At 38.5% G+C, this 27,697-nt stretch overlaps 1 protein-coding gene across 2 annotated transcripts in view; it reads left to right on the forward strand.

The window, feature by feature from the left end:
• Window positions 1-390: 390 nt before the first annotated feature.
• Window positions 391-27,697, forward strand: part of CHIC2 (cysteine rich hydrophobic domain 2) — a 52,101-nt gene continuing 24,794 nt past the window's right edge. For both annotated transcript variants that reach the window (XM_081509731.1, XM_081509820.1), the window contains exon 1: window positions 391-848. In XM_081509731.1, coding sequence (XP_081365857.1) covers window positions 730-848 — 119 coding nt within the window. In that variant the 5' untranslated portion in view covers window positions 391-729. The remainder of the gene's footprint in view (window positions 849-27,697) is intronic.

Raw genomic sequence — 27,697 nt, forward strand, 5'->3', positions numbered from 1 at the left:
AAACTGACGAAAAGTGAGATTCGATTATTGGATAAACCAGCACAATAAATTCTCTATTCCAAACTAGGGCTTTTATTTTTAGTTGTTTTGGTTAGAGATTACTCTAGGGAACCAAGTGCCCCGCTGGACACTCAGAACTCTGTTCTTTGGGTCGGGGTCAAAGCCACCAGTTTCCAGAGACATTCTCCTTAAGCGACGGCAACTCTTCCCCTGGAAGATGGGGCCGCGCCGGCGGGAGCGCGCTCCAGGAATAGACGGCGGGTGGAAGAGGAGGAAGGCGGCCTGGGGAAGCGCGCGAGGCCTCACGTGCGCGCTCCCGCCCGCCAGCCCGCGCGCTCTCGCGCCCACGCGCCCGCTCACCCGCCCGCCTGCACTCCCGGGAAGTCTCGCGATGTCGTAGCCGGGTGCTCCCGCTGCGGGAGGCTCTGGCTGTTGCTGTGGTTGCCTGAGTTGCTGCTGCGGCGGTCGCGGCAGTGCTGGTGGAGGTGTCGGCCCTTGGGCGGATGTTGACATTGTGTTGTTGTTATTGCTGACGGTAATGGCGGCGGTGGTGCCGACGGCCAGGACCCCATCTCCTCTGTAGCCGAAGCCGAGACTGCACAGAACGAACTCCGCGGCCTCAGAGCCCGCGGCAGCGACTCCCCTCAGCCTTCGCCGCCTCGCCAGCCCGTATCTCGGCCTCAGTCTCTGGACAAGCCCTTTCGGGCCGGGGGGTCTCGGAGTCTCAGGATGGCGGATTTCGACGAGATCTATGAGGAGGAGGAGGACGAGGAGCGGGCCCTGGAAGAGCAGCTGCTCAAGTACTCGCCGGACCCGGTGGTGGTCCGCGGCTCCGGTCACGTCACCGTGTAAGGCCCGGTGGAGGGCGAGGGCGAGGACGGGAGGTGCAGGGCTGGGGTGGGCCCTTTACTCTGAGGGGGCCTTCTCTCCCCGGTGTCCGTCGGATGTCTGAGGCCTTCGGGAAGAGTAGGCGACCAGGAAGTGAGAACTTGCTTTATTTTCATTTGTTTCTGTCTCCGGAGTGGGGACAAACGGTGCCCTCCGTCCCCCCCCAACCCTGTTAGCAGGCCCCACGGGCCTGGGCGCTCTGACGGATCTCAGGAGGAAGGTTGTTCTTTAGGGTCTGCCCTTCCGGCCACCCCTTCAGCTTTGGGGTGGAAATACACGTATTTCTCAGGTGCCTCCTCCGGTTTTCTCATCCATTTACCCTGTGGTTCTCTTTCCTCGTTTGTGCCTTTGAGCCTAGTGACATATGGCTCAGAGGCCGGATCTGGGCCGGGTGAGACCCTGGCGACTATCGGTAATGAGTGGTTCCCTGTCGTCGTGTCTGTTTCACGCATACCCACAAGTCTTCCCAGTTTCTTGCCGAGTCAGTTTCTGCGGAACTAATGCAAGTTCCTGAAATCGTATATGATAAAAAAAAATGTATGGATGAACATATGTATTTAAGATGCACAATCAATGATGTATGTTTACACATAATTTTAAAAAAATCTACGTGATGGGCACACACTGCTCAGGTTACTGAGGGTTCTCTGTAATCTAAGTCCTTTCTTGGGGCACGAACTCTGAGATGGCTTCTTCATTTGATAAGGGTTCCTGTAAGTTCATTTGGCAACATTTTAAAAGTCTGATATTATTCAAACAATAAGGAAGGAGCACTTTCTGAAAGGTCATGACTAATAAAGGAATGTGGAGACTTCAACCAAATAATGAGCTGTCCGGAAGCAGGAAGTTTTGTAATGTTTGTCTGAGAAGTTCAGAGTTTTGTACAAGTTGAAGAATTTATGCCTTTTCATTTTAGATCTCTGTTCAAATCCTAGGTCAAACTTCATGCTTGTCAGACATCTCACCACATCACCTTTTTAGTAAAATACAGAGGGCCAGTAAGTTTGAAATTGCCTGGAACACTTTATATTTTATTTTTGGATCAGGGTGAGTGAGATGTGCAGTGAATAACTTTTAGTGAAATAGTAGGACTTCTCATATAAGACTGTCAGCAAAATCCTTGCACTTCTCAAAACATGATGTGACCAGCCATATTGTTGTTTGGGTGTGCTTATGTAATGCTTTGATTTCTTTAGCACCTGTTAGTTTATATTCTGGTGACTTAGTATAAAAACACTGCATTATCTCTGTCACAATGCCATGAGAAGACAACAAAATTTATCACCATATTAACAGTTACTTAGTATTTTAAGTGTCATCACTAGCTTAATTAAGACATATAGCCAAATACTATGGGATAGTAAATCTTTTTAGCATATATCACAGAAATGTTTACATCTCAGAGCCTGCCATTTGTTTTTTTGACTATTTGAACCTTAATACATTCTTTTAAACCTAAGGAGTGCTTAAAGATTGGTTTTCAAACTTTATCATGGTATCTGTCCACCCTTCCCCTTAAATTCCTCATATCAAAGAAAAGCTGGCAAAATTTTATTTTAAAAGGTGCAGCTGTAGTTATAATGTTTCCTCTGTTTGAGTAAAAGAAAAGCTAAGTACATTGTTGGGCATGATGGAAAAGTCAGAGAGCTCAGAACCAAATAGGTGATTAGTAAATTTGATTTTAGTTGGCTACTTACAGAGGTTAACAGAGTGGGAGAGAATTATTAGTGGTTCCCAGTCTTAATTGCCCATTAGAATCACTTGGGGAGTTTTTATCTTTGCCCCAGTGAAAGCCAAGTATCTGAGTGAGGTCCTAGTTTGTTTAAAAAGTTCCACAAGTGACTCAAGAGGTACCCAGCATTAAAAACCGCTATGCCAGAGTATTAAGAGAAACTAAATGCCCCCAATAAACAGTATGCCTTTCTACATAGAAGTTAATTTTTCTGTGCTCTCTCTCAACAACTTCACTTTCTTTCCTGTTGCTTTGGTTTCTAGGCTCTGGGTTCAAATCTACCCTTTGCCACTTCTTGGGTAAATTATTTATCTGTGACTCTTCATTTAAGATGGGGCTAGTTGTAGTTCCTAATTGTTAAAATTAAGGATTAATTGAGACAGTACATGCAAAGAATTCATCACATTGTGTGGTACTGTGCTCAATAAATATAGCCTTTGTTAATTATCATCCACACATATAGTGTTCCTCTTTGAGAAACATAGATATAAAGCACAGTACTAAGAAATCCAAACTGCCGTTCTCAAACTTAATAGTGATTCGCTTTAGTCTTATTTTTCCATTTCTAGGTGATTTGTATGAGGGTAAATTGTGTGAAATATTTCAAGGAGAATTAATAAGAATCTTCTGCTTTGAAGACCTAATCCTGTTTTATGGTGACATAGATAAGTACGGTTAATAGTAGTACAAAACTTTTTGTATATGACGGTCATGCATCATTCACAGGCATACTATGCCAGTAGGAGCCATTTAATACATATAATGGTTTTTGAAATTGGTGTTTGTGGGTTGCTATAACTGTTGAGCATGTTCAGTTTTTCTTGCCTGCAAGTGTAGATGGGAAGAGCTATTAAAACAGTTAAAAGATTACTGGTTAAGCTTATCACTGCAGCTGCCTTATCTGCTCCTCCTCTATTTAAACTAAGGAGCTGCTCAGAGCTGTTTTCCCTTACCAGTTTGGAAGTCAATATAGTGTAATGTGGGCTTCCCTGGTGGCTCAGACGGTAAAGCGTCTGTCTGCAATGCAGGAAACCCAGGTTCGATCCCTGGGTTGGGAAGATCCCCTGGAGAAGGAAATGGCAGCCCACTCCAGTATTCTTGCCTGGAAAATCCCATGGATGGCGGAGCCTGGTAGGCCACCGTCCATGGGGTTGCAAAGAGCCGGACACGACTGAGCGACTTCACTTTCACTTTTCACTTTCATAGTGTAATGTATAGAATTATCTGTAATCCACATCAATCTGAAACTATATAGATCCATTCATGTGTGTTTTTCACAGATTTCACGTTTGACTAGACGCTTACAATTGATTATTTCTACTCTTTCCCCCTTTATGATATAATACATCATATTATAATATTGCTGTTATTTTAGAAGTCATTGTATTCTTGTATGACATAATGCGGCATGTCACTATAGTGATGTGAGAAAGTAAATCATCTTTCATTTTGTACTATACAGGCAGGGCTTGGTTAGTTTTGTGGCATAATCAGATTTTGGGGATATAGGTATTTAAAATGTATAATTTGCCTAAATGAAGTTTGCTTTAATGTAGTTTCTAGTATTTTCATATTGACCACAAGTCAGGCTTAAACTGTATACTTCCATTAAAATCAGTATTCTTTCTTGATATTTTTCTAGATGAGTATAATAATTTCCTTCATTTTTAGATTTGCATGTAGTAATATGGAACAAGGTGGCAGCTCCAATAGGAAAAATCTTATACAAAACAGTATTTTGAGGAAAAGTGGTATTTGAAGGAAGAGAGGGAAATGATAAGTTCCTGTTTCTGCATAACTTTTATGTACATGTACTTTAAAAGACTTGAACTCACACTTCAGTTAAAAGATTTTTCTGTGTGTGTGTGTACTTCTCAGTTTATTATATAATGAAGATGAAGGAAAGTTGATTAATTTATTATGTGTTAATTGGCAAAATTGGTTAATATTTTTTAAAATTATGACATTCTCTTCCCCTTAGAATAAATTTTTGTAACGATCATTTGTTAAAGAGTTTGATTTTTCACAGTGATGATAGCAATGTGTTTAATGTAAAAATCAGAATTTAAAACTAGGTTTTAAGCCAGTATTTCCTGTCTAATCTGTCATCATAACTTACATTATCAGTTCCTGTCTCATTTCATGCCCTCCCATATAAGAATCAAACTTGGAGCCTCTCTAGGGAATGTATAATTTTTGACTTCTAACATAAGCCTTGTCATAGAACCAGCTTATTTTCCTGAGGTTTGTTTCTAATGTTATTTGTCTAATTTCACTAAAGTACTGTGTCCTTGGGTACTTTGCTCTGAGGTATAGCCTTTCTACCATGACCACAAAAATTCCTCATCCTTTACCAGTTTTTATCGATGGCTGTGAGACATCACTGTCTTTATCATTCATCTCAGGTAAGCTGTGGAAAATTGAAAGATTTAGAAATGTGACTTGAAAAAATATGGAAACACTTTGGAATACAATAGGACCTTTGCATAGGAGACATCACAGAACATCTCAGTATATATTGACCTTTCAGATAGTAAAGTTAAAAAAAATTCTGTCTTGAAATGTACTGGACCAAGATTGCTACTGGATGCTGTGGTAAGCAATAGGAGACCTGAATATGATTTGCTCAAATAACAGATTCACTTCAGTTAAATAATTTTGTAAACTTTCGTAACTCTCTCACCTCCTTACCTCCACTCAGCATAATTATTTCATTTTTAAAGATTAAATTTTTTGTTTGGAGACTTTTATTAAGGTTCTTCATGATATTTCTCCACAAAGCTGGATAGTTCTCTGAAGGCAGGAATTATGCTTATTGGTTTTAATTTCTCCACTACTTAATATGGTGTCTGGAATAGTGAAGTGAAGTGAAAGTCACTCAGTCGTGTCTGACTCTTTGCCATCCTATGGACTATACAGTCCATGGACTTCTCCAGGCCAGAATACTGGAGTGGTAGCCCTTCCCTTCTCCAAGGGATCTTCCCAACCCAGGGATCGAACCGGGGTCTCCTGCATTGCAGGTGGATTCTTTACCACCTGAGCCACAGGGGAAGCCCAACAATACTGGAGTGGGTAGCCTATCCCTTCTCCAGTGGGTCTTCCTGACCCAGGAATCGAATCTGGGTCTCCTGGATTGCAGGTGGATTCTTTACCACCTGAGCTATCAGGGAAGCTCTGTCTGGAATATGATGGGTTTTGAAATGTTCTCTAAATAATTGAGGTAATTGCATGCATCTTTGGTTCTTGTCAAACTTGTCAAAAGAAGAACTGTTTTCTTCTTTTTTTTTGTACCTCTGAATGAAGGCAAACTATTTTACAATAGAACTCTTATAATCACATTCATAAGATAAATGGCTTATCATTTTTTACTTTATTTTTTTATTTTTGGCTGTACTTTCAGGATCTTAGTTCCCTGGCCAAAGATTGAACCCTGGCAGTGAAAGCACAGAGTCTTAACCACTGGACCTCCAGGAAGTTCCCTGGCTTGTCTTTTTCTGAAAAGCAAATTTGGTGATTGTGAGAAAATTGTCTATTTAAAGTAGATATTATTTTCCTAGAGATTTTTCTTGCTCCTTATAATTTGAGAGGAAATTACTTTGATTTAGAACATAGCATTGAGCATATTTCTGACACTATAAAGAAAAAAGTGCTCAATATCTTAACTGGACCAAGTGCTAAAACTTCTCAGTGAGTAAACTTACTTGAAGAAATGAGAAATATGGTAGTAAGCTTGTTTCAAAATTTTCCTATAATTTGAAATTCACATGATCAGTTCAGTCACTCAGTCGTGTCGACTCTTTGGGACCCCATGGACTGCAGCATGCCAGGGTTCCCTGTCCATCACCAACTCCCAGAGCTTACTCAAACTCATATCCATTGAGTCTGTCATGCCATCCAACCGTCTCATCCTCTGTCGTCCCCTTCTCCTCCTGCCTTCAATTTTTCTTAGCACCAGGGTCTTTTCCAGTGAGTCAGTTCTTCGCATCAGTTGGCCAAAGTATTGGAGTTTCGGCTTCAGCATCAGTCCCTCCAATGAATATTCAGGACTTATTTCCTTTAGGATGTACTGATTGGATCTCCTTGTAGTCCAAGGGTCTCTCAAGAGGCTTCTCCAATACCACAGTTCAAAAGCATCAATTCTCCGGCGATCAGCTTTCTTTATAGTCCAACTCTCACATCCATACATGACAATTGGAAAGCCCATAGCTTTGACTAGATGGACCTTTGTTGGCAAAATAACGTCTCTGCTTTGTAATATGTTGTCTAGGTTGGTCATAGCTTTTCTTCCAAGGAGCAAACATCTTTTAATTTCATGGCTGCTGTCACCATCTGCAGTGATTTTGGAGCCCAAAAAGATAAAGTCTGTCACTCTTTCCATTGTTTCCCCGTCTATTTGCCATGAAGTGATGGGACCAGAGGCCATGATCTTAGTTTTCTGAATGTTGAGCTTTAAGCCAACTTTTTCACTCTCCTCTTTCACTTTCATCAAGAGGCTCTTTAGTTCTTCTTCGCTTTCTGCCATAAGGGTGCTGTCATCTGCATATTTGGTATTTCTTCTGGCAATCTTGATTCCAGCTTGTGCTTCATCCAGCCCGCCATTTTGCATGATGTACTCTGCATATAAGTTAAATAAGCAAGATGACAATATACAGCCTTGATGTACTCCTTTCCCAACTTGGAACCAGTCTGTTGTTCCATGTCCATTTCTAACTGTTGCTTCTTTACCTGCATACAGATTTCTCAAGAGGCAGGTCAGGTGGTCTGGTATTCCCATCTCTTGAAGAATTTTCCACCGTTTGTTGTGATCCACACAGTCAAAGGCTTTGGCATAGTCAATAAAGCAGAAGTAGATGTTTTTTGAAACTCTAGCTTTTTTGATCCCACGAATGTTGGCAATTTTATGTCTGGTTCCTCTGCGTTTTCTAAATCCAGCTTGAATATCTGGAATTTCACGGCTCAGGTACTGTTGAAGCTTGGCTTGGAGAATTTTGAGCATTATTTTGCTAGTGTGTGAAATGAGTGCAACTGTGTGGTAGTTTGAACATTCTTTGTCATTACCATTCTTTGGGATTGAAATGAAAACTAACGTTTTCCAGTCCTGTGGCCACTGCTGAGTTTTCCAAATTTGCTGGCATATAGAGTGCAGCACTTGCACAGCATAATCTTTTAGGATTTGAAATAGCTCAACATGAATTCCATCACCTCCACTAGCTTTGTTCATAGTGATGCTTCCTAAGGCCCATTTGACTTCACATTCTAGGATGTCTGGCCTTAGGTGAGTGATCACACCATCATGGTTATCTGGGTCATGAAGATCTTTTTTGTATAGATCTTCTGTGTATTCTTGCCACCCCTTTATATCTTCTGCATCTGTTAGATCCATACTATTTCTGTCCTTTATTGTGCCCATCTTTGTGTGAAATGTTCCTTTGGTATCTCTAATTTTCTTGAAGAGATCTCTAGTCTTTCTTATTCTATTGTTTTCCTCTATTTCTTTGCACTGATCGCTGAGGAAGGCTTTCTTATCTCTCCTTGCTATTCTTTGGAACTCTGCATTTGGGTATATCTTTCTTTTTCCCCTTTGCCTGTTGCTTCTCTTTTCTCAGGTATTTGTAAGGCCTCATCAGACAACCATTTTGCGTTTTTGCATTTCTTTTTCTTGGGGATGGTCTTGATCAAAATTTTACTGTAATTTGAAATTATATGATATTCCAGTCCAAACAGTTCAGTGTGGGATTTCTGCCTGCCAACAGATGTGAAATTAATTATCTAGTACTTAAAATTTTATGTGTTTAGCTAAGTGGAATATAGGAACTAAATGGTGGAAAGTAAATGATAAGAGATTATTTATGATGGTAATCAGAAGCTGTTATTATTCTAAATAACATTATTCTAAAGAATAATATTTTTGAGAGCTGCTCTTGAATCCCAACTTGAGTTTATATTCCTAACAGGTTAAACGCCCAGGATATTAGATCAACTGTATACTCAGAAGGGAATCTTTTTTTCTTTTTTTAATAATTTTTATTTGTTTTATTTTTGGTGTTGGGTCTTTGTTGCTCTGGGCTAGCTTTCTCTAGTTGTGATGAGCAGGGGCTATACTTTATTGCAGAGACTGGTCTCTAGGGCTCAGTAGTTGTGGTGCACGGGCTTAGTTGCTCCATGGCTTGTGGGATCTTCCCAGGTTAGGGATCGAACCAGTGTCCCCTGCATTGGCAGGTGGTTTCTTATCCATTGTACCCCCAGGAAAGTTCAGAATGGAATCTTTTAAGTCTTTAGTATCTATGGCTTAGCTTTTTAATCTACTATAAAGCTACTTAAGATATGATTCTCAATGAAATTAAGCTTTAAAATATGACAGCAACAGATGCTTTTAAGTACCTTACTCTGGTGTCTTCTGTGTAAGATTTGTTGGTGACTTTTCATAATTTGTTTCAGAATCCATTTGTAAAATCAGATGTTATACCAGTATTTCCATGTTCATACAGTCTAGCTTAGTCTCAGTACACTATTTCTTAAACTTGCCGGATTATTAGAATCAGTTGCCCAAATATCAGAATCACTAAGGACATTTTAAAAGATACACATTTCAGGCATCCGCAATCAGAATCTTTAGGGGAAGAGTCTACGAATTTTTATTTTTGATAGGAGCTTGGGTGATTCTTAGACACGTTTGGAAAGCAAGAGATGGTTCTGTGAAAAGAGTGGTCTCTGATGTCAAACAGATTGATTTCAGTTCTCAGAAACTTCTGAACTGTAACCATTAACCTTTCTTAACTTTAGTTTTCTCATCTGCAAAAGGGATATCTATCTCAGGGATTAGGTGTGACAGTCAGAAATAATTTATCTGATTACCTGAACCCATAATAGACATTTGGCAAATTATTGCCATATATTTTTATATTTATCCCTTCATGCGTAGTTTTTGGTTAATCTTTATCATTGTCTTGAAAATCAGTCTGAAATATGCTCTCCTGCTTTAAGATCCTGTCAGAATTATCTGATTGAGTAGAGGAAACTTTTAATCAAAAGAAAATATTGACAGATTGGTACATAGTGATGTTCTTAGAGGCCACTAAGGTATTTTAAAGTTTGAGGATCTTTTCTAAATGGCACTTTCTTTTGAATTTCGCATATGAGAGCTTTTGCTTTCTGTTTATGTTCTTCTTTTCTTTCTAATTGATCAGCTGTAGGTTAGAAATGAGACAACCAACCTTATAAGACCATTGTATAAAGTAAGAGAAGTTGGTTCTGAGTGCTGGATTTAGATGCTTGAATTTTAATACTTGGGTTTTGAGATTCTTACCTCCTCAGAGTATTTTTCAGTTAATCCTTCATTATCAACTGGCTTGTTGAGGTTTTCTGATAAGTAATTTAACAAGTATTTATTAAATTTTATGCTCAGTATTATGTGAGGCTCTGAGTTTATAGTTATGAATGAAACATACATAGTTCCTCTGCCCTTCTGGAGCTTACAGCGAACAGATAAATTATGACTGAGAAAGTCACTGCGAAGGAGACATTAGCATCTGTGGCAGGAAATAATGTGATATAGAGAACCCTTCTGAGAAGGTAACATTTAGGAAGAGTGAAAGAGTCCTGTGAAGAGCCCCGCACGTCTGGAGAACAGCAAAGTAAGTTTGGCTTGCCTGAGGAACTGAAAGGATGCTACTACTGTATCGTGGTTAGAACATAGGAAACAAAGGATATAGTTCCTTGAAATGAGATTGGCAAGCTCAATAGGGACCAAAAAGGATTATAGAGAGATTAGGGTGAAACTGGGGAGAATAGTTAGGAGCTGTTGAAACAGTAAAGATGAGATGATAGTGGCTTGGTTTAGGGTGATGAACTTTGGATAAAGGAGGTATTACAATTCTGGCTGTAAGCCATCAAATTTAGCAACTTTTCTATGAGGTATGGAAGAACATTGCATCGGTCACTTTTGCCATCTCATTTCCCAGTTGTGTTATTTTTTGTTTTCTTTTGGTCTTTGTTTTGGCTTTGTGGAGGGTGAGGTCAAAAATCGGTGGCTGCCCTTACTATTTATTTACTTGAGACTGTCGTGATGACATACCTGCATTTCCTGTTCTGCTGCCACAGAGCAGCTAAGTATGACAAGAGAACAGTGGCTACTCCACAAGATTGTGGCTTTCCCACAAGATCGTAGCTTTTGAAGTGAGGACCTTTGTACCCTTTAGCTACAAGATGTGTGGAGTTTGACAGTGATCTGTTCATTAGATTTGAGGAAAAGACTGCTTTTTACATTTTTACTCTTAAAGCTGAATTGTCTACGTAAGGACTGAAATTTCCTCAAAGATCTGGAGAAATGATTTTCTTCTTCTTGACGCTCTTTTCCATTCTATATCTAGTAAGTGCAGTTTACCTAGCATAGAATTGGTTGGACTATTGTTTTAACTTACTTTTGTTTTTTGATTGATAAGTGGATATGTGTCTGTTTATCTCTGTCTGCCTCATCTGTCTGTCTATCTGTATGCTTCCTGCAAGAGTAACTGGTTTTATTCTCTTTCGTCATGCATTGTAATTACAGTGGAGTCCTTGATTAGTCCAGTGAAGGAGTTCCTATGTATCCAGCCTTCTTTCTCTGCCCTTTCTAAACTTTCCAATTATAAATGTTGGAGGTGGGAGGGAAGCTCATGAGGGAGGGAATATATGTATGCATATAGCTGATACACATTATTATATACCAGAAACTAATACAACATTGTAAAGCAATTATATTCCAATTAATAAATTTAAAAATATTTTAAAAATTGTAAATATTACTTGAAGTTGATATTTTGGTAGTCTGTACTCTAAACCAGTTCAACTATATATTGCTTCTTAAATGGACATAGTTTATCATCATGTTGCTCATAATGTTTATATAAATACGAAGCATATTCTAGACTGTATACAGATTAGATATATAAAATCTTTTTTCCTTAATCTGATGCAGATAATGTAAAGTAGTTGAATTAGATTAGTTGAATCCCTATATTATCAGAAGTTAATACCATGAAGTTTAATTACTATATATTTACAAAACTTGCAATGCTTAACAACATATGTAATTGTCTGTTGAAAATATAACCTTAATAGTTGAAAATTAGTAAAATTCTATTTGACCACCTCATGTGAAGGGTTGACTCATTGGAAAAGACCCTAATACTGGGTAGGATTGGGGGCGGGAGGAGAAGGGGACGACAGAGGATGAGATGGTTGGATGGCATCACCGACTCGATGGACATGGGTTTGGGTAGACTCCGGGAGTTGGTGATGGACAGAGAGGCCTGGCGTGCTGCAATTCATGGGGTCGCAAAGAGTCGGACACAACTGAGCAACTGAACTGAACTGAATACTAGAATATTATAAAACTGTATTGTGATGAGGTGTATGATAGAGTGTTTGTGGTACATGATTTAAGTAAATTTTTGATTTCACTAGTTTATGAATGAGATTATACTTTCACAGAGCTGGTTGAACTCAAATGTATAGAATTTTGTCACACAGTTAAAATTTTTAGAGTTATATTTTGAGACTCATATATTTATGTTTCCAACTCCAGGGGTTCTGTATCTTCTGTGTACACTTGCAGTTTTATCCTTCCATGAACCACATTGATATTTAGATGTGTATTAAGGCAGCCAGATGAACTTAAAGCATGATTTTTATGTATTAAAATCTGTTAATTTTTTCTTTGATTATGACTTCACCTCCCAAAATAGCTAAAAAGTTGACTCCATTGAACTCAGAGTTCAGAATTAGAAAATAAGTGCTGTCTTCACTTGCCATTTGTATAACCTACATGTTCAGATTGAACCTGAAATTTCTGGTTTATATCTCACACGCTAGCAACGTAATGCTCAAAATTCACCAAGCCAGGTTTCAACAGTACGTGAACTGTGAACTTCCAGATGTTCAAGCTGGATTTAGAAAAGGCAGAGGAACCAGAAATCAAGTTGCCAACATCCGCTGGATCATCAAAAAAGCAAGAGAGTTCCAGAAAAACATCTATTTCTGCTTTATTGACTATGCCAAAGCCTTTGACTGTGTGGATCACAACAAACGGCACAAAATTCTTCAAGAGATGGGAATACCAGACCATCTGACCTGTCTCCTGAGAAATCTATATGCAGGTCAAGAAGCAACAGTTAGAACTGGACATGGAACAACAGACTGGTTCAGAATTGGGAAAGGAGTACATCAAGGCTGTATATTGTCACCCTGCTTATTTAACTTATATGCAGAATACATCATGAGAAACACTGCACTGGATGAAGCACAAGCTGGAATCAAGATTGCCGGGAGAAATATCAATAAACTCAGATAGGCAGATGACACTTCACTTATGGCAAAAAGCAAAGAATAACTAAAGAGCCTCTTGATGAAAGTGAAAGAGGAGAGTGAAAAAGTTGGATTAAAGCTCAACATTCAGAAAACTAAGATCATGGCCTCTGGTCCCATCACTTCATGGCAAATAGATGTGAAACAGTGGAAACAGTGACAGATTTTATCTTTTGGGGCTCCAAGATCACTGCAGATGGTGACTGCAGCCATGAAATTAAAAGACATTTGCTCCTTGGAAGAAAAGCTATGACCAACCTAGACAACATATTATAAAGCAGAGACATTACTTTGCCAGCAAAGGTCCATCTAGTCAAAGCTGTGGGTTTTCCAATAGTCATGTATGGATGTGAGAGTTGGACTATAAAGAAAGCTGAGTGCCGAAGAATTGATGCTTTTTTTTTTTGAAAAGCAATTTTAACTGAAGAATTTGGAGGGAAAGTCTCATAATAGTAAAAATACTAGAGTATTAAAAAACGCCTTGGTGCAGCGCAGCATCTGGCCGGGATGCGCACAGGGTGCAGCGATGTCCCCTACAGAGGGCTTCGGGCAGGGTCAGGGTGACAGCGAGAGTGAAGCTTCTGTAAGGATGCTTTTTAACTGTGGTGTTGGAGAAGACTCTTGAGAGTCCCTTGGACTTCAGGGAGATCCAACCAGTCCATCCTAAAGGAAATCAGTCTTGAATATTCATCGGAAGGACTGATGCTGAAGCTGAAACTCCAATACTTTGGCCACCTGATGCAAAGAACTGACTCATTGGAAAAGACCCTGATGCTGGGAAAGACTGAAGACAGGAGAAGGGGACGACAGAGGATGAGATGGTTGGATGGCATCACCAACTCAACGAACATGAGTTTGAGTAAGCTCTGGGAGTTGGTGATGGACAGGGAAGTCTGGCGTGCTGCAGTCCATGGGGTTGCAAAGAGACATGATTGAGCCACTGAACTGAACTGATGTTCATATGTGTTATCATTTTGACAGGAAGATAAAATTCTTCTGAGTCTATAGGTTTCTATGGGTTGAGTGTCTCAGAGTCCAAAATATCCAAACTGAATTTGTATTCTTCCCCCCCAATCAGCTTTCAAGTGCAGCCTTCCCCTTCTCAGTTGATGGCAGACCTGGTATCCTGTTTGCTTCGAGTAAAAAAAGTCTTTGACACATCCTTGATTTCCCTATTTTTCTTTTACTGCATGTTATCTGTCAAGAAGTAAATCTCTTGACTCTGTCTTAAAAAAAATATCCAAAATCTGACCACTTTTTGCCATCTCTGTGCTCCTGGTGTGAGTTTTCATTGTCTCTCTTCTGCCTTATATTTCATACTTTTCTTCACCCTGCTCCCACCTTTGCCTCTGAGCCTTTACAATCTTTTTGGTATATTGGCCACAGTGATTCTTTTAAAACACGAATCAGATCATATCTCTTTTCTGTCAGAGTTCCCCATCTTCAGAATTAAAGCTCCTTTTAATGGCCTGTAAGACCCTACCTGATGTGGCCCATCATTATTTTTCTGACTTCTGCCGTTCTTCACTTGTTTACCCTAGTCTAGTCACACAAGCCTCCTTTGTATTCTCTGAATTATTCTAAGCACACTTCTGGCTTAGGGCTTTGCACAGTTTGGTTCCACTTTCTGGAATATCTCTCCACCCCAGATACTCAAATGGCTAGCTCCTTCACCTTCTTCAACTCTTTCACAGTTATCTTAATGAGTCTTGTCCTCCTTTCTACTTAAAACTCATCAACTTCCCCTTACTCTGTGCTTCCCTTTTTTCATAGTGCTTCTTCTGTCAGAATGTGAGATGAGCCACACTTGGTAAAGAGTGCAAACTTTAGCAAAGAGGAAAACTCTCAAACTTTGTTGACAGGAATAAAGTTTTAAAACTTTGTTCCATTGTTTTGTAGTAGTTGTTCTACCTATAAAATGTGAATCCAGAAAACCTTGCTATTTTTTTTCCTTAAACATTTTGAAATTGCATTTGACCTTTGGGCATAAGTGACCCTGAGAACAGGTTGTTTTATGTGAGGCAAATAAACCCAGAAAATTTGCTTTCTTGAGATAATATATCTAGTTGATATCTGAACCAAGGTTAGAATTCAGGCATTCTGTCTCTCCATTGTGTTGCTCTTACATTTTCACCACAGTAACTTCTTTGTGCCTTTCAACCTTTATCTTACCTGCGTGGATTCCTGGCCTGACGTTTGCCCATATTAGCTCCAACTGTTTAATTTTTCCTAGCTTTCCTGAGGGGCTTCTCTGGTGGCTCGGAAGGTAAAAGAATCTGCCTGCAGTGCGGGAGACCAGGGTTCAATCCCTGAGTTGGGAAGACACCTAGAGAAGGGCATGGCTACCCACTCCAGTATTCTTGCCTGGAGAATTCCTTGGACAGAGAAGCTTGGTGGGCTTCCTGAACCCAGCACTTCTCTGTGTACCTTGTTTCCTCCACATTACCCCTGACCTTGAAGAGGATGGCAGAAAGTTGAAATATTTTTGACAGTTAACGTTAGTTAGTTTTATCATTGACTGTCTTATTTGCTAAAAAGCTGTTTGAAGAGGGTGTTTGTGAAGTCATTGTGATCTGAACATTCTCTAGTTTATCATTATCTATAAAAAGTGAAAGTGAAGTCGCTTAGTCTTGTCTGACTCTTTGTGACCCCATGGACTGTAGCCTACCAGGCTCCTCCATCCATGGAATTTTCAAGGCGAGAATACTGGAGTGGGTTGCCATTTCCTTCTCCAGGGGATCTTCCCGACCCAGAGATCGAACCCAGATCTCCCACATTGTAGGCAGACGCTTTACTTTCTGAGCCACCAGGGAAGCCCCTATCATTATCTATAGTGGACATTAAATGATAATATTGTCAACTTTATTAGAAGGGTAATAACCGTAATAAAAACATAGCATACATTTGCATTGTTTTATAATAATAAAAGCAGTTAAACATATGGAGTTTATGCAATGCATTGTTGGTGGTTTATGTATGTGAACTCATTTAGTGAGTCAGAGGTTGTTATTATCCTTGATGTATAAATAGGGAAACTGAGGCTCAGAAAAAGTAACTAACTTGCTCAAAGTGACACTTCTGGAAAAGGCAGTGTCAAGATTTCAGTCCAGGCAGTCTGGCTCCAGAGTCTTGTTTGCTTAATTGCTTTTATTGAACCAGAGCAGCAAACTCAAGTGTTCTCTATATAATTCGTCAACAGAAATGCTTATAGGAAAATTCTATATATTTGGGGATTTTAGATACAAATGTGAAAAGCTCAAAACCAGATTTTTTTCCCCTAGAGCCATATGATAATGTTAACATTTATTGTGTGTTATTTTTTAATGCATTTTTGTAGTTTATCAGCATTTTAAAATTTATTTTTTAAATATTTATTTGGCTGCGCTGGGTGTTGTAGCTTTTGGGATCTTTAGTTGCAGCATGCGGAATCTTATAGTTGCAGCATGCAAACTCTTAGTTATGATGTGTGGAGTCTAGTTCCCTGACCAAATATTGAACCTCAGGCCCCCTGCATTGGGAGCGTAGAGTCTTAGCCACTGGACCACCAGGGAAGTCCCGCGTGTTATTTTTAATTTTATAATTTCTGTTTGATGGAAAAAGCTTTTTTCCCTCCAGTTCTTAAATATTTTCTCAATTTAGAGTTTCTGGTTCAAGGAGATAAACATTTTCTTTGCTTACAGAGAAAGTTATTATAGGCATTGTCCAGTAGTAGAAATTACCCAGGCTTGGGTTCAGGAGAATAAGGCTCTAGCCTAGATCTTACATGTTAATTAGTTATGATATCCAAGTTATTTGCATTCTATGCATTAATTTCTTCATTTGTAAAATTAAATATTTGGACCAAATGATGGTCGTGGTCCCTTTTAGCTCTCAGAATCTAAACATGTCAGTTGCATGTATATTTCCTTAGGCAAGGTTAAAAATAAAAAACTCCTTTATCTACTTTTCTTCAGGTTTAATACTTTTCCTAATTCTAATGAAAAGCATAAAGATTATTAAAAATTTAAAAGTAATATTTCCCAGTGAAGCAGAAAGTGAATAATCTGTTATCACTAAGTGGAAAAGGTCATTTAATATTTTGATATATTTGTTCCTTATAAAATATTTGGTTTAAAGTACATATATGTAATTATTGAAGTTTTAGAGAATATGAAATTGTGAAACTGAAATACCACCCGTAATATTATTGCGTAAGGTTAATCACTATTTTGATAAACTTTTTCTGTTTTTATGTTTATATAATTATTTTTGTTAAAAAATTGAGACCATACTTATAAAGTACTTTGTATTCTGCATTCTTCATTTAATATATTGGGAACATTTGCCAATGTTATTACAGGTTCTTACATGGTCTGAAGTATTAGGCTCTATTAGATTTCCAAGAACAGAAACACTCAGGGGTCCTTACGTAGTGCAAATTTTTTGTAAGAGTGCATGGAGACTAAAGAAGACAGGAAACCTTGTGATTGTATAGCCAGACTTCAAGGAGACTGGAATATTATTGTTTTGGGTAATTGAGTGCAGCTCTGGTGATGAAGTTACTGTGTCATTTTTCTCAGCAGCATGTGTCCTTTCGTCTAGTGGTCTGTCACAGCGACTTACCTTTCAGTTCTAGCTTCTGCTGTTGCCATGAACTGGCAGACCTCTTTTTCCTTTTATGTTAACAGTTATTGTTTACTGTTGGCTTCAGCCTATTTTTTTTTTTTAATTTGTTTTAACCTCTACTTACTCATAACTTTACTATATCTAGGCTTCCGTTTCAGCTTCTTGTTACCATCTGTTGTTTCTTTCTCAGATACCTCAAGAAAGAGGATCAGATTGAATTAGTTAATGTTGTCTAGGTTGGGTAGCCCTGGCCATCCCACAGCCCAGGAATAAAGCAGATGCCCATTTGTGATCTAATTCACCAGAGTTTAGGGAGATCCTAATTAGGCATGCAGACTAACAGGCTATTCTCTAGTGTGAATGGTTTTGAGCTGTGTAGTGTCTTTCAAATTAGTGTATCATAATTAATTTCATACAATTGTAGTCTTTCTACTGTTTTAAAACTTTCACTGTTAAAAGTAGCACTGCACTCAGAAATAAGGAAAATAAACACAGCACAAAACAAAATTGAAGTCAAATTGTTATACTTCCTTTATTTAAAAGGCAAAATTCACTTTGAGTTCAAAACATGTTTTAATTTAAAATAACAGTGCATCACTGGATTCTAAGAGACATTAATATGAGGAGATACAAGGAACACAGAAGAATTAAAAATCAAAGTTAAAAAAAAAGGATGAGATTATGTGGGCTAGAACTATAGAAAAGGTAGAAATGCATCCAGGAAAGCTGTTGATTGCTGCTAAGTCGCTTCAGTCGTGTCCGACTCTGTGCAACCCCATAGACAGCAGCCCACCAGGCTCCGCCGTCCCTGGGATTCTCCAGGCAAGAATACTGGAGTGGGTTGCCATTTCCTTCTCCAGTGCATGAAAGGGAAAAGTGAAAGTGAAGTCGCCCAGTCGTGTCCAACTGTTAGCGACCCCATGGACTGTAGCCTACCAGGCTCCTCCATCCATGGGATTCTCCAGGCAAGAGTACTGGAGTAGGGTGCCATTGCCTTCTCCAAGCTGTTGATTAGTGAACCCCAAACTCCTTTTTTACTTATGATAACATACCTAGTTAATACCAAATAAAAGATTCAAATAGAAGAAATTATGTTGATGTTATTATATGTTATAAAATACTTTTAATATATTTGCTTATATATCTACTGAAAAATAGATCCTATTTTAAGAAACAACAAATGAAACAAAATGTGTTTAGATCTCCCTCACCAAAATAACACTGCAGGGACTTCTCTGGTGGTCCAGTGGTTAAGACTCTGGGCTCCCAACACAGGTGGCCCAGATTTGATCCCTCCTCAGGGAACTAGATCCCACATGCCACAACTAAGACCCAAGGCAGCCAAATAGATAAATATTTAAAACAAAAAAACCAACAGAAAAACACTGCATAATACTTGGTTATTCATGAACATATCTGTGCCACTGTAAGGAATTTTTTTAAGACCCTTTGTGTGTGTGTGCACTCAGTTGTGTCTGACTCTTTGCAACCCCATAGACGGGTAGTCCAGGCTCCTCTGTCTGTGTACTATCAAATTGTGTGCTTGAAGGGTTTATGATTTTGTAAGATTTTCTCCTTTACATTCTAGATCAAATGCTATGTGTATGTTTTTGTATTTTTTGCTTAACAGTGTATTATATATGCTTTCCATATTATTAGTTTGCAACTTCATTTTTAATAGTTGCCTAGTATTCTATTATGTTGAGATACTGTAGGAGTTTACTTTACATTCCCAGTATTTTATTTTGTTTATTTTTCTCTATTGTGAATAAAGTTTCAGGAAACTCAATTATGCATATATTTTTATTCACATTTCAGATTACTTTTTAGGCAAGATCCCTGAAAGGAAAAATTACTGTACCAAAAGTATAAATATTTTTAATGCCAAATTAATTTCTGGAATGGTTATAATAATTTATAGTTCACTGACAGTACATGGATATTTTCCATCTTAAGACCTTCTTGCCAACATAAAATGTTTTTTAGTTTTATCTCATCTATTAGTCTTTGTAGCTAACTAAATTAAGACGCCACCCATCTTGAATTATATCTTAAAATTATTAAGTGCTGCTTCCAGTTTTTTGGATTAATAAAATGTTAGGTTATTAGGTTGAATTCAGCTTCCTACCCATTATTCTTCTTTCAAGCATATTGAATTATTATTTTAAGAAATTTGACCTTTTTATTACTGTCCATGGCCAATTATACTTTGACTTAGAATAAAGTAGATTATTATTATTATATTATTATATTTAAAAACCTCAAACTTGAAGGAACATAATGGATAAAAGGAGTAATTTCTAATGCTGTCAAGTTAAACTGAAACATATGTCACTTTCATTGCTAACAAACACTACCTCCTGCCAAACTTAAAAAAAGCAAAAAACCCACCCCCTCTCCCCCAACCCTGCTGCTGATCTAGAACTAAGGTAGTATCAAAACTAAGTAACTTATGTCACATAAAAATCATTAAAGATGGTATTTTGTAGTTATCAAACATGAAGTATGTGGCTTTTCTTATCCATTTAATAAAAAAGGATGGTTTCATTAAAACTTTATCTGACAATGTTGCTTTGGTTGGTGTAGAATAGATTAAAAAAGCAAAAGCTTTGGCAGAAATAGAAGATATAGCAAAGAAAGTATTTGCTGTATTCTATACCAAATAAGACATTCCATACTCTGGTAATCAAGCTGTTTGCTAGGAGAAAGCGTGGTCTATAAGTAGGACTCAACTAGAGTGTTTTCAACTAATCTGTTGAGAGCAATCTCATCAGTAGAGAAATTAGATTGCATCCTGGATTGTAGTGGTTTGAATAATGAATGGGAGGTGAGATAAAGAGATGAATGTGGAAGACTTTTTCAAGACACTGGATGAGGAAGGAAAAGAAATGGATGCCATTATATGTTGAGGGAGAGGAAAATAGGAGTTCAGATTCTCAGGCTGAGTAGACTTAGGCAGTTTTGTAAGCTTCGTGTAAGGAGCCCCAAAAGAGGGAGAAATGAGTGGATTGCAGAGGAGACTGAAGGAGATGCACTGTAGCAAATGATTAGCTTGCCTCCATTGAGAAGGATGATAAAGTTACTGAAGACATAGGTTAATCTAAACATGAAAGGGAGAGAATGCAAAGCAGTTTTTTATTTCATTGGTCTTTTTTTCTTTGATTGGAGTTAAGGAACTATGGTTATCTGCGAAAAGAGAAAAAGTGGGTTGTGAGGATAAGGCTGAGCATACAGAGGGGTAGTTGTGAAGTATGGAAAAGGAAGCTGATTATGAATGATTTAAGATTGTTACAGCATTAATCCAACTGAAGTTAGATGTAATTATGTTTTTTTTTCCCCCCTAATGTAGCTCCAGGCAGTGGAAATTGAAGTGAAGAATGTAAACATTTCAATTGGATTGACAAAAGACCCTCTAGAGGTGCAGAAAATAAAGGGTTTTTTTTGAGTATGGTTAAATGATTGACTGTGTATTTCTGGCAGGTAAAGGGAAAGTAGAGTCATAGGGAGCAGATTTAGAATGGAAAAACAAGGAGGAGTAGTGAGGAGTGGGCTATAACCAGACATGAGGAAACAAATTTAATGAAAGTGGGAGAAATGAAATGATTGATGGTTTAGTGGTAAGAGGAGAAATTCACAGTTCCGAATTTCAAGATATACTTCTAAATGTTGATGTTGGTTGCTGAATTAAATAGAAGTGAATTTCCTCAGAATAGATAAGGTCAGTTAATAGTTAGATTTTGGTGCTGAATATTGAATTATTGGTGATAAAGACAGGAGTTGTAGAAAGAAAAAACTATGACATAATTGTCTGTGTCCTTAGAGAGTGTGAAGTTGTGCAGAAAAGAACATAGCAGACTTGAGACTGCTATCTTGAAAAAGCCTTGTTTGCTGTATTGGTTTTTGGTTGGTGTCTGAGAACTTGTACTTTGGAAGTGTTCCCAGTATGCCCAGAATTGATAAGAATGGCTCACTGTGCCTAAACTGTTTGTACAAATAACGTGGTTTATACTGAACGTCTGCTTTCCTTCTGGGTGTCTGGAATTTTTGGTACATGCTAAGTAGAGGGGCCCTATGTCACCAGTCCTTGGTAAAAGCTTGGGTACTGACTCTCTAATGAGCTTTCCTGGTAGACAACCTTATATATATGTTGTGAAAACTAGTTCCTGGAGGAACTAAGCACATCCTGTATTCTTCATTGAGAAGAGATTCTTGCAGGCTTGTCTCTGGTTTCCTCTAAGACTTCACCCCATATGCCTCTTCCCTTTGCTGATTTTGCTTCGTACCCTTTTGCTGTAGTAAATCTAGCTCTGAGTACAACAGTATGTTGAGTCCCTTGAGTCTTCCTAGTGTATCATCAAACCGGAAGGTGATCTTGGGGATCCTCAACACAGAGGGAGTGACCTGGAATACTGAAAATGATTGTTGGGGCTTGGAATAATTTGAGAATCATGTGCATCAGAAGAGAGAACAGTGGAGTGGAAGTTTGCAGTGAGGAGTTAGTGAAATGTAAACCATTTTTCTGGCTTAGAAATTAATTTATTTAGCAAATATTTATTGAATATTTATCAGGCATTGGGCCAGACATTTAGAATATAAAGATAGTTAAGATATCATGCCTACCTATAACCATCTCACTGATTATCAAGGTAGGGTATTAGGCTTATGACATTATTATAATGAGACATGATAATTGGCTATGCAAGAGAGAATATAGTCAAGTATTATGAGAACATGGAAGATGGAGTCTGGAAGATGGACTCCAGGGAATGAGTTGTAGTTGAGAATTTCTAAGGAGAGATTGTCATTTCATAGGAGAAAATATACCTATTTAAGGTATCCAAGTAGCAAATCAATGATTAAAGTTTCCAAAGTTAAATATTAAAAGAAGTTTGGAAAGGGAAGGATCTATCATGAAGAGAGGTTCTGAACTAGATGAAGATGAGAGTGCCGGGTAGCAGATTAGAGTCGCTTACTCTGAGTTTTGGCTGTAGATTAGGAACGAGGTGACAGTGTTCTGAAAGTAGGTCGGGTATGAATAAAAGAAGCCTATTTCAAGATTCCACTTAGACTTAGGTGTAAAGTTTCAGTCCCTTTACAGACCTTTACCAGGTATATTATAAGAACTTCCAAGAACTTTCAAAATTACCTCAATTTATATAAAAGTAAGAATTGGAGGAATTTCCTGGCAGGCCAGTGGTTAGAAGTCTGTACTTTCACTGCCAAGGGCCTAGGTTCAATACTGGTCAGGGAACTAAAATCCACTACATCCTCCACCCCGACACACATGCAAAAGCTAAAAATCGGTCTCATAAATGCTTCTTCCTTAAAAAACTTTTAAAAAGCTATGCAAGCCTTCCTTTGTAGGACTTTATGATCATGAAATCTTACATAGAAGCTGCTCGATAGTTTGATTTGAATGAATTCTCTTTTTCTCCAAGTTCTAGTAGATTGTAAACTTGTAATATGTAAGAGTAAAATAGGCTAAGTTTGATGTGTTTTATCTTCTTGCCATTCTTTGAAAACAGTTTAAATCTTTTATCACTTCTAAAGGAATGATTATTTTAACAGTGATTCGGGACAAAATCTTTCAGGTAATAGGAATAGATGTAGATGTAGCTCAACTCAGTTCAGTTGCTTAGTTGTGTCCCAACTCTTTGCGACCTCATAGACTGCAACACAACAGGCTTTCCTGTCCATCACCAACTCCCAGAGCTTACTCAAACTCATGTCCATTGAGTTAGTGATGCCATCCAGCCATCTCATTCTCTGTCGTCCCCTTCCCCTCCTGCCTTCAGTCTTTCCCAGCAACAGGGTCTTTTCCAGTGAGTCAGTTCTTCGCATCAGGTAGCCAAAGTATTGGAGTTTCAGCTTCAACATCAGTTCTTCCAATGAATATTCAGTACTGAATTCCTTTAGGATGGACTGGTTTGATCTCCTTGTAGTCCAAGGGACTCTCAAGAGTCTTCTCCAACACCACAGTTAAAAAGCATCAATTCTTCAGTGCTCAGCTTTCTTTATAGTCCAAATCTCACATTGATACATGACCACTGGAAAAACCAAAGCTTTGACTAGATGGCCCTTTGTTGGCAAAGTAATGTCTCTGTTTTTTAATATGCTGTCTAGGATGGTCATAACTTTTCTTCCAAGGAGCAAGCATCTTTTCATTCATAGCTGCAGTCACCATCTGCAGTCATTTTGGAGCCCCAAAAAATAGTCAGCCAGTGTTTTCCACTGTTTCCCCATCTATTTGCCATGAATTGATGGGACTGGATGCCATGATCTTAGTTTTTTGAATGTTGAATTTTAAGCCAACTTTTTCACTCTCCTCTTTCACTTTCATCAAGAGGCTCTTCAGTTATTCTTCGCTTTCTGCCATAAGTGAAGTGTCATCTGCCTATCTGAGTTTATTGATATTTCTCCCGGCAATCTTGATTCCAGCTTGTGCTTCATCCAGTGCAGTGTTTCTCATGATGTACTCTGCATATAAGTTAAATAAGCAGGGTGACAACATACAGCCTTGACGTACTCCTTTCCCAATTCTGAACCAGTCTGTTGTTCCATGTCCAGTTCTAACTGTTGCTTCTTGACCTGCATACAGATTTCTCAGGAGACAGGTCAGGTGGTCTGGTATTCCCATCTCTTGAAGAATTTTGTGCCGTTTGTTGTGACCCACAGAGTCAAAGGCTTTGGCATAGTCAATAAAGCAGAGGTAGATGTCTTTCTGGAACTCTCTTGCTTTTTTGATGATCCAGCGGATGTTCGCAATTTGATCTCTGGTTCCTCTGCCTTTTCTAAAACCAGCTTGAACATCTGGAAGTTCATGGTTCACGTACTGTTGAAGCCTGGCTTGGAGGATTTTGAGCATTATGTCGGTAGTGTGTGAGATGAGTACAATTGTGTGGTAGTTTGAACATTCTTTGGCATTGCCATTCTTTGGGATTGGAATGAAAACTGACCTTTTCCAGTCCTGTGGCTACTGCTGAGTTTTCCAATTTTGCTGGCATATTGAGTGCAGCACTTTAACAGCATCATTTTTAAGGATTGGAAATAGCTCAACTGGAATTCCATCACCTCCACCTAGATGTAGCACATGTCTACATTTTCTTTCAGACATCTAGTGGACTGATAGGTAATAAGTATTGAATGGTAATTAAGACAGTTGTTGGTAACACTTTGTCAGTCTTTACTTTCTTCTTTGTTTCTTCTCTCTTTCCTTGTACTTACCCTTTCCAACTTTTCCCTGCATTTTTCCTTCTTCTTTTATTGCTTATGGATGCAAAAAGTGAAGTCTTTCAGTTGTGTCCAACTCTTTGTGACCCCATGGATTGTAGACTACCAGGTTCCTCAGTCCATGGAATTTTCCAGGCAAGAGTACTGGAGTGGGTTGCCATTTCCTTTTCCAGGGGATCTTCCCGACCCAGGGATCAAACCCAGGTCTCCCACATTGCAGGCAGACGCTTTACCGTCTGAGCCACCAGGGAAGCTGGATACGAAGGACACTTGTTAAAATCCACAGCTACTGCCTGTCTCCAACAACAACATTGAAAGCTAGGGAAAAAGTCATCTATTGAAATAATATGCTTTGAAGTTAGTTTTTAAATTAAAGCAACCATTTTCTTTTCTTTTTCTTATATAGTGCTGGTTATTCAGCCTCTTTTTTTTTTTGAAAGTAAAGCAAGACTCACTTCAGGTAGAACAGCTGATAGCATTTGTTGTCAATAATTCCAGCTTTCAGATGAAAATTAGAATTTTTGGAAAACTTATATCTGCCACTGTGAGCTTGACAACTTCCCAAAACTTTTGATGAGATTGGTAGTTATAGTGTGATGATTCTGATATCACACAATGACGTGTATCAACATTTGGAAATCTGCATCACTCAATCTACCAGTGTTTTCCAAGGTACAGATATATGAACTTACAGAATCAGTTATGGGTAAAAAAAAAAAAGCTAGTAAAAAAATGATATACAGTGGATTTTAATTTAACAGAGTATTAAAAGTTCATTGATAAAATTTTTTTCTGCCTTGCAAAAAATTCTTAATAAGCTACCACTTGTCAATTGTTGTTAAAATAGCAAAGAATATACATAATTTTCCAACCACATATCTGGTGAAACTCAATTTTCTTTATAAACATTAACCAAAAGAGCATGGGGGATTACCTGGTGGCTCAAGTGGTAAAGAATCCATCTGCCAATGCAAGAGACATGAGTTCCATCTCTGAGTTGGGAAGATCCCCTGCAGTAGGAAATAGCAACCCACTTCAGTATTCTTGCCTGGAAAATTTCTGTGGACAGGAGAGCCTGGCAGGCTGCAGTCCATGGGGTTGCAAAGAGTCAGACATGACTGAGCTCTCTTGCACCCAAAAGAGCATGTTACTACTGACTGAATGCAGAAAGAGATGTAAAAATTCACCTGTCTCCCATTGTTGGACATTAAAGAGATGTGTGAAGATCTCATTAAATTAAAGTTTCTTGCTTTGAAAAATATTTCACATAAACACATTTTCATTAGCATATAGTGGACTCATTTATGAAAAAATATTTTAAATGTTTTAGGGGTTTCATTTCTAATGTATAATCCAAAATAGTGATAAATATAAATTGCATAAACTTAAGTTCAGTGAAGTCCTCAAGGGTTTAAGAGAGCAAAGAGGTCCTGACACCAAATGTTTAAATATGGCAGAGCACAAATGGAAAGGGTGCCTGGTTATCATGGCTCCATCTGCCTGTAATCATGAAGTACTTGATTCAAATGTAAATGTCTTTTTAAAACTGTTAAAGGGAAAGCAAATTGCTGTTGGGATTCACTCCTGTGGGCTGGGGAGACGCCAGGCTCTTCAACAGCAGTATCTTTTTGACACTGTTTACAGGTATTCTTGTTCAGAAGGTGGGAAACCACAAGTGAGGCAAAATGGAAACATCATTGGCACGAAGTTAAAGTCTGGTGGCAGAGCTAAGCACTCCCATCTATTGTGAACACGTCATTCTTTTGGGGGCGAGATGAAGAAAGAAGAAGGGTTACTATCTGTTCTTAAGACACATCAGAAGTATTACTGAAGAGGGGAGTGCCTAAGGAAAGTCCTTGTAACTGCTAGTTCTTACTCAGAAGAATAACTACTAGCCTGACTTAAAAGGAACCTTGACTTACAGGAACAGCAGGGCAATTAGCTGGTAGTGCTCCCTGGGTAAAGCATCAACACCCAGCCACTCAGGCCTATTGTAAGGAGTATGAGTCTTGGGAAAGAAAGGAAATTGATGTTTATACTCATGCTGGACTGCTCCCTCCAACATAGCATATTACCCGGCAAACTATTGGTATGTGATAAAATAATGTTTTAAATATTTAAATACATTAAATATTAATGGCTGAAGATGGTAGGGGAAGACACTTATCTTTAGGAGACTAGGAGGTATCTGGTTGTTGCTTTTCTAAAAAAATTTTAAAACCAGTTGGAAGGAGATGGTTAATTGGAATAAACATGATTGAAATGAAACCTGTTGATTGAAGGAGAAAGTCATCAGGCAAAAGGAGATGACACAAGAGATGGAAATGTATAATTTAGGAGCCAATATTCAGTAAACATTTGTTGAATTATATCTCCTCTAAGAGAAATAGATGAAAAGGAAGTCCATTATGTAGAGACCTCAGAACTATCAGCAAGCACTATACACCTTTTTCTCGTCCCAGGACCTTTGCAGTTGGAGGTGAATTATCTATAGGGGCAATTTCAAGTAGAACCACATTGTTCTGAGGCCCCCATATTAAAAATAGATTTAGCTCAGAGTCTTGGAAAGAGACTATCATCAATACCAGAGTTATATTAAATAGTAATGGTTTATGTTTAGTGTGAAGAGAACTTTGTCTTGGACCTAAGTAATTGTATTGTAGTTTTTTTCATAAATAGTATCCATTGTTTATAAAGACATATTGATGTTATTTCAATGCTATTAAATAATTTTTGAAAGTACTTTAAGATGATGATAGAATGGTCTCCAATGCCACCATCTAGATGTTGTGGAGAAGTCTAGGTCATGATGCAAATGACAACCTGACCCACAGAAGTGCTGTGATTGACTTGCACACTATTTTAAAGGTGGGAGATTTTGCATAGAGGTCTGGTTTT

The sequence above is a fragment of the Giraffa tippelskirchi genome, chromosome 1, assembly GCF_054371585.1.
Source record: "Giraffa tippelskirchi isolate mGirTip1 chromosome 1, T2T-mGirTip1v1.2.pri, whole genome shotgun sequence".
Lineage (NCBI taxonomy): Eukaryota > Metazoa > Chordata > Mammalia > Artiodactyla > Giraffidae > Giraffa > Giraffa tippelskirchi.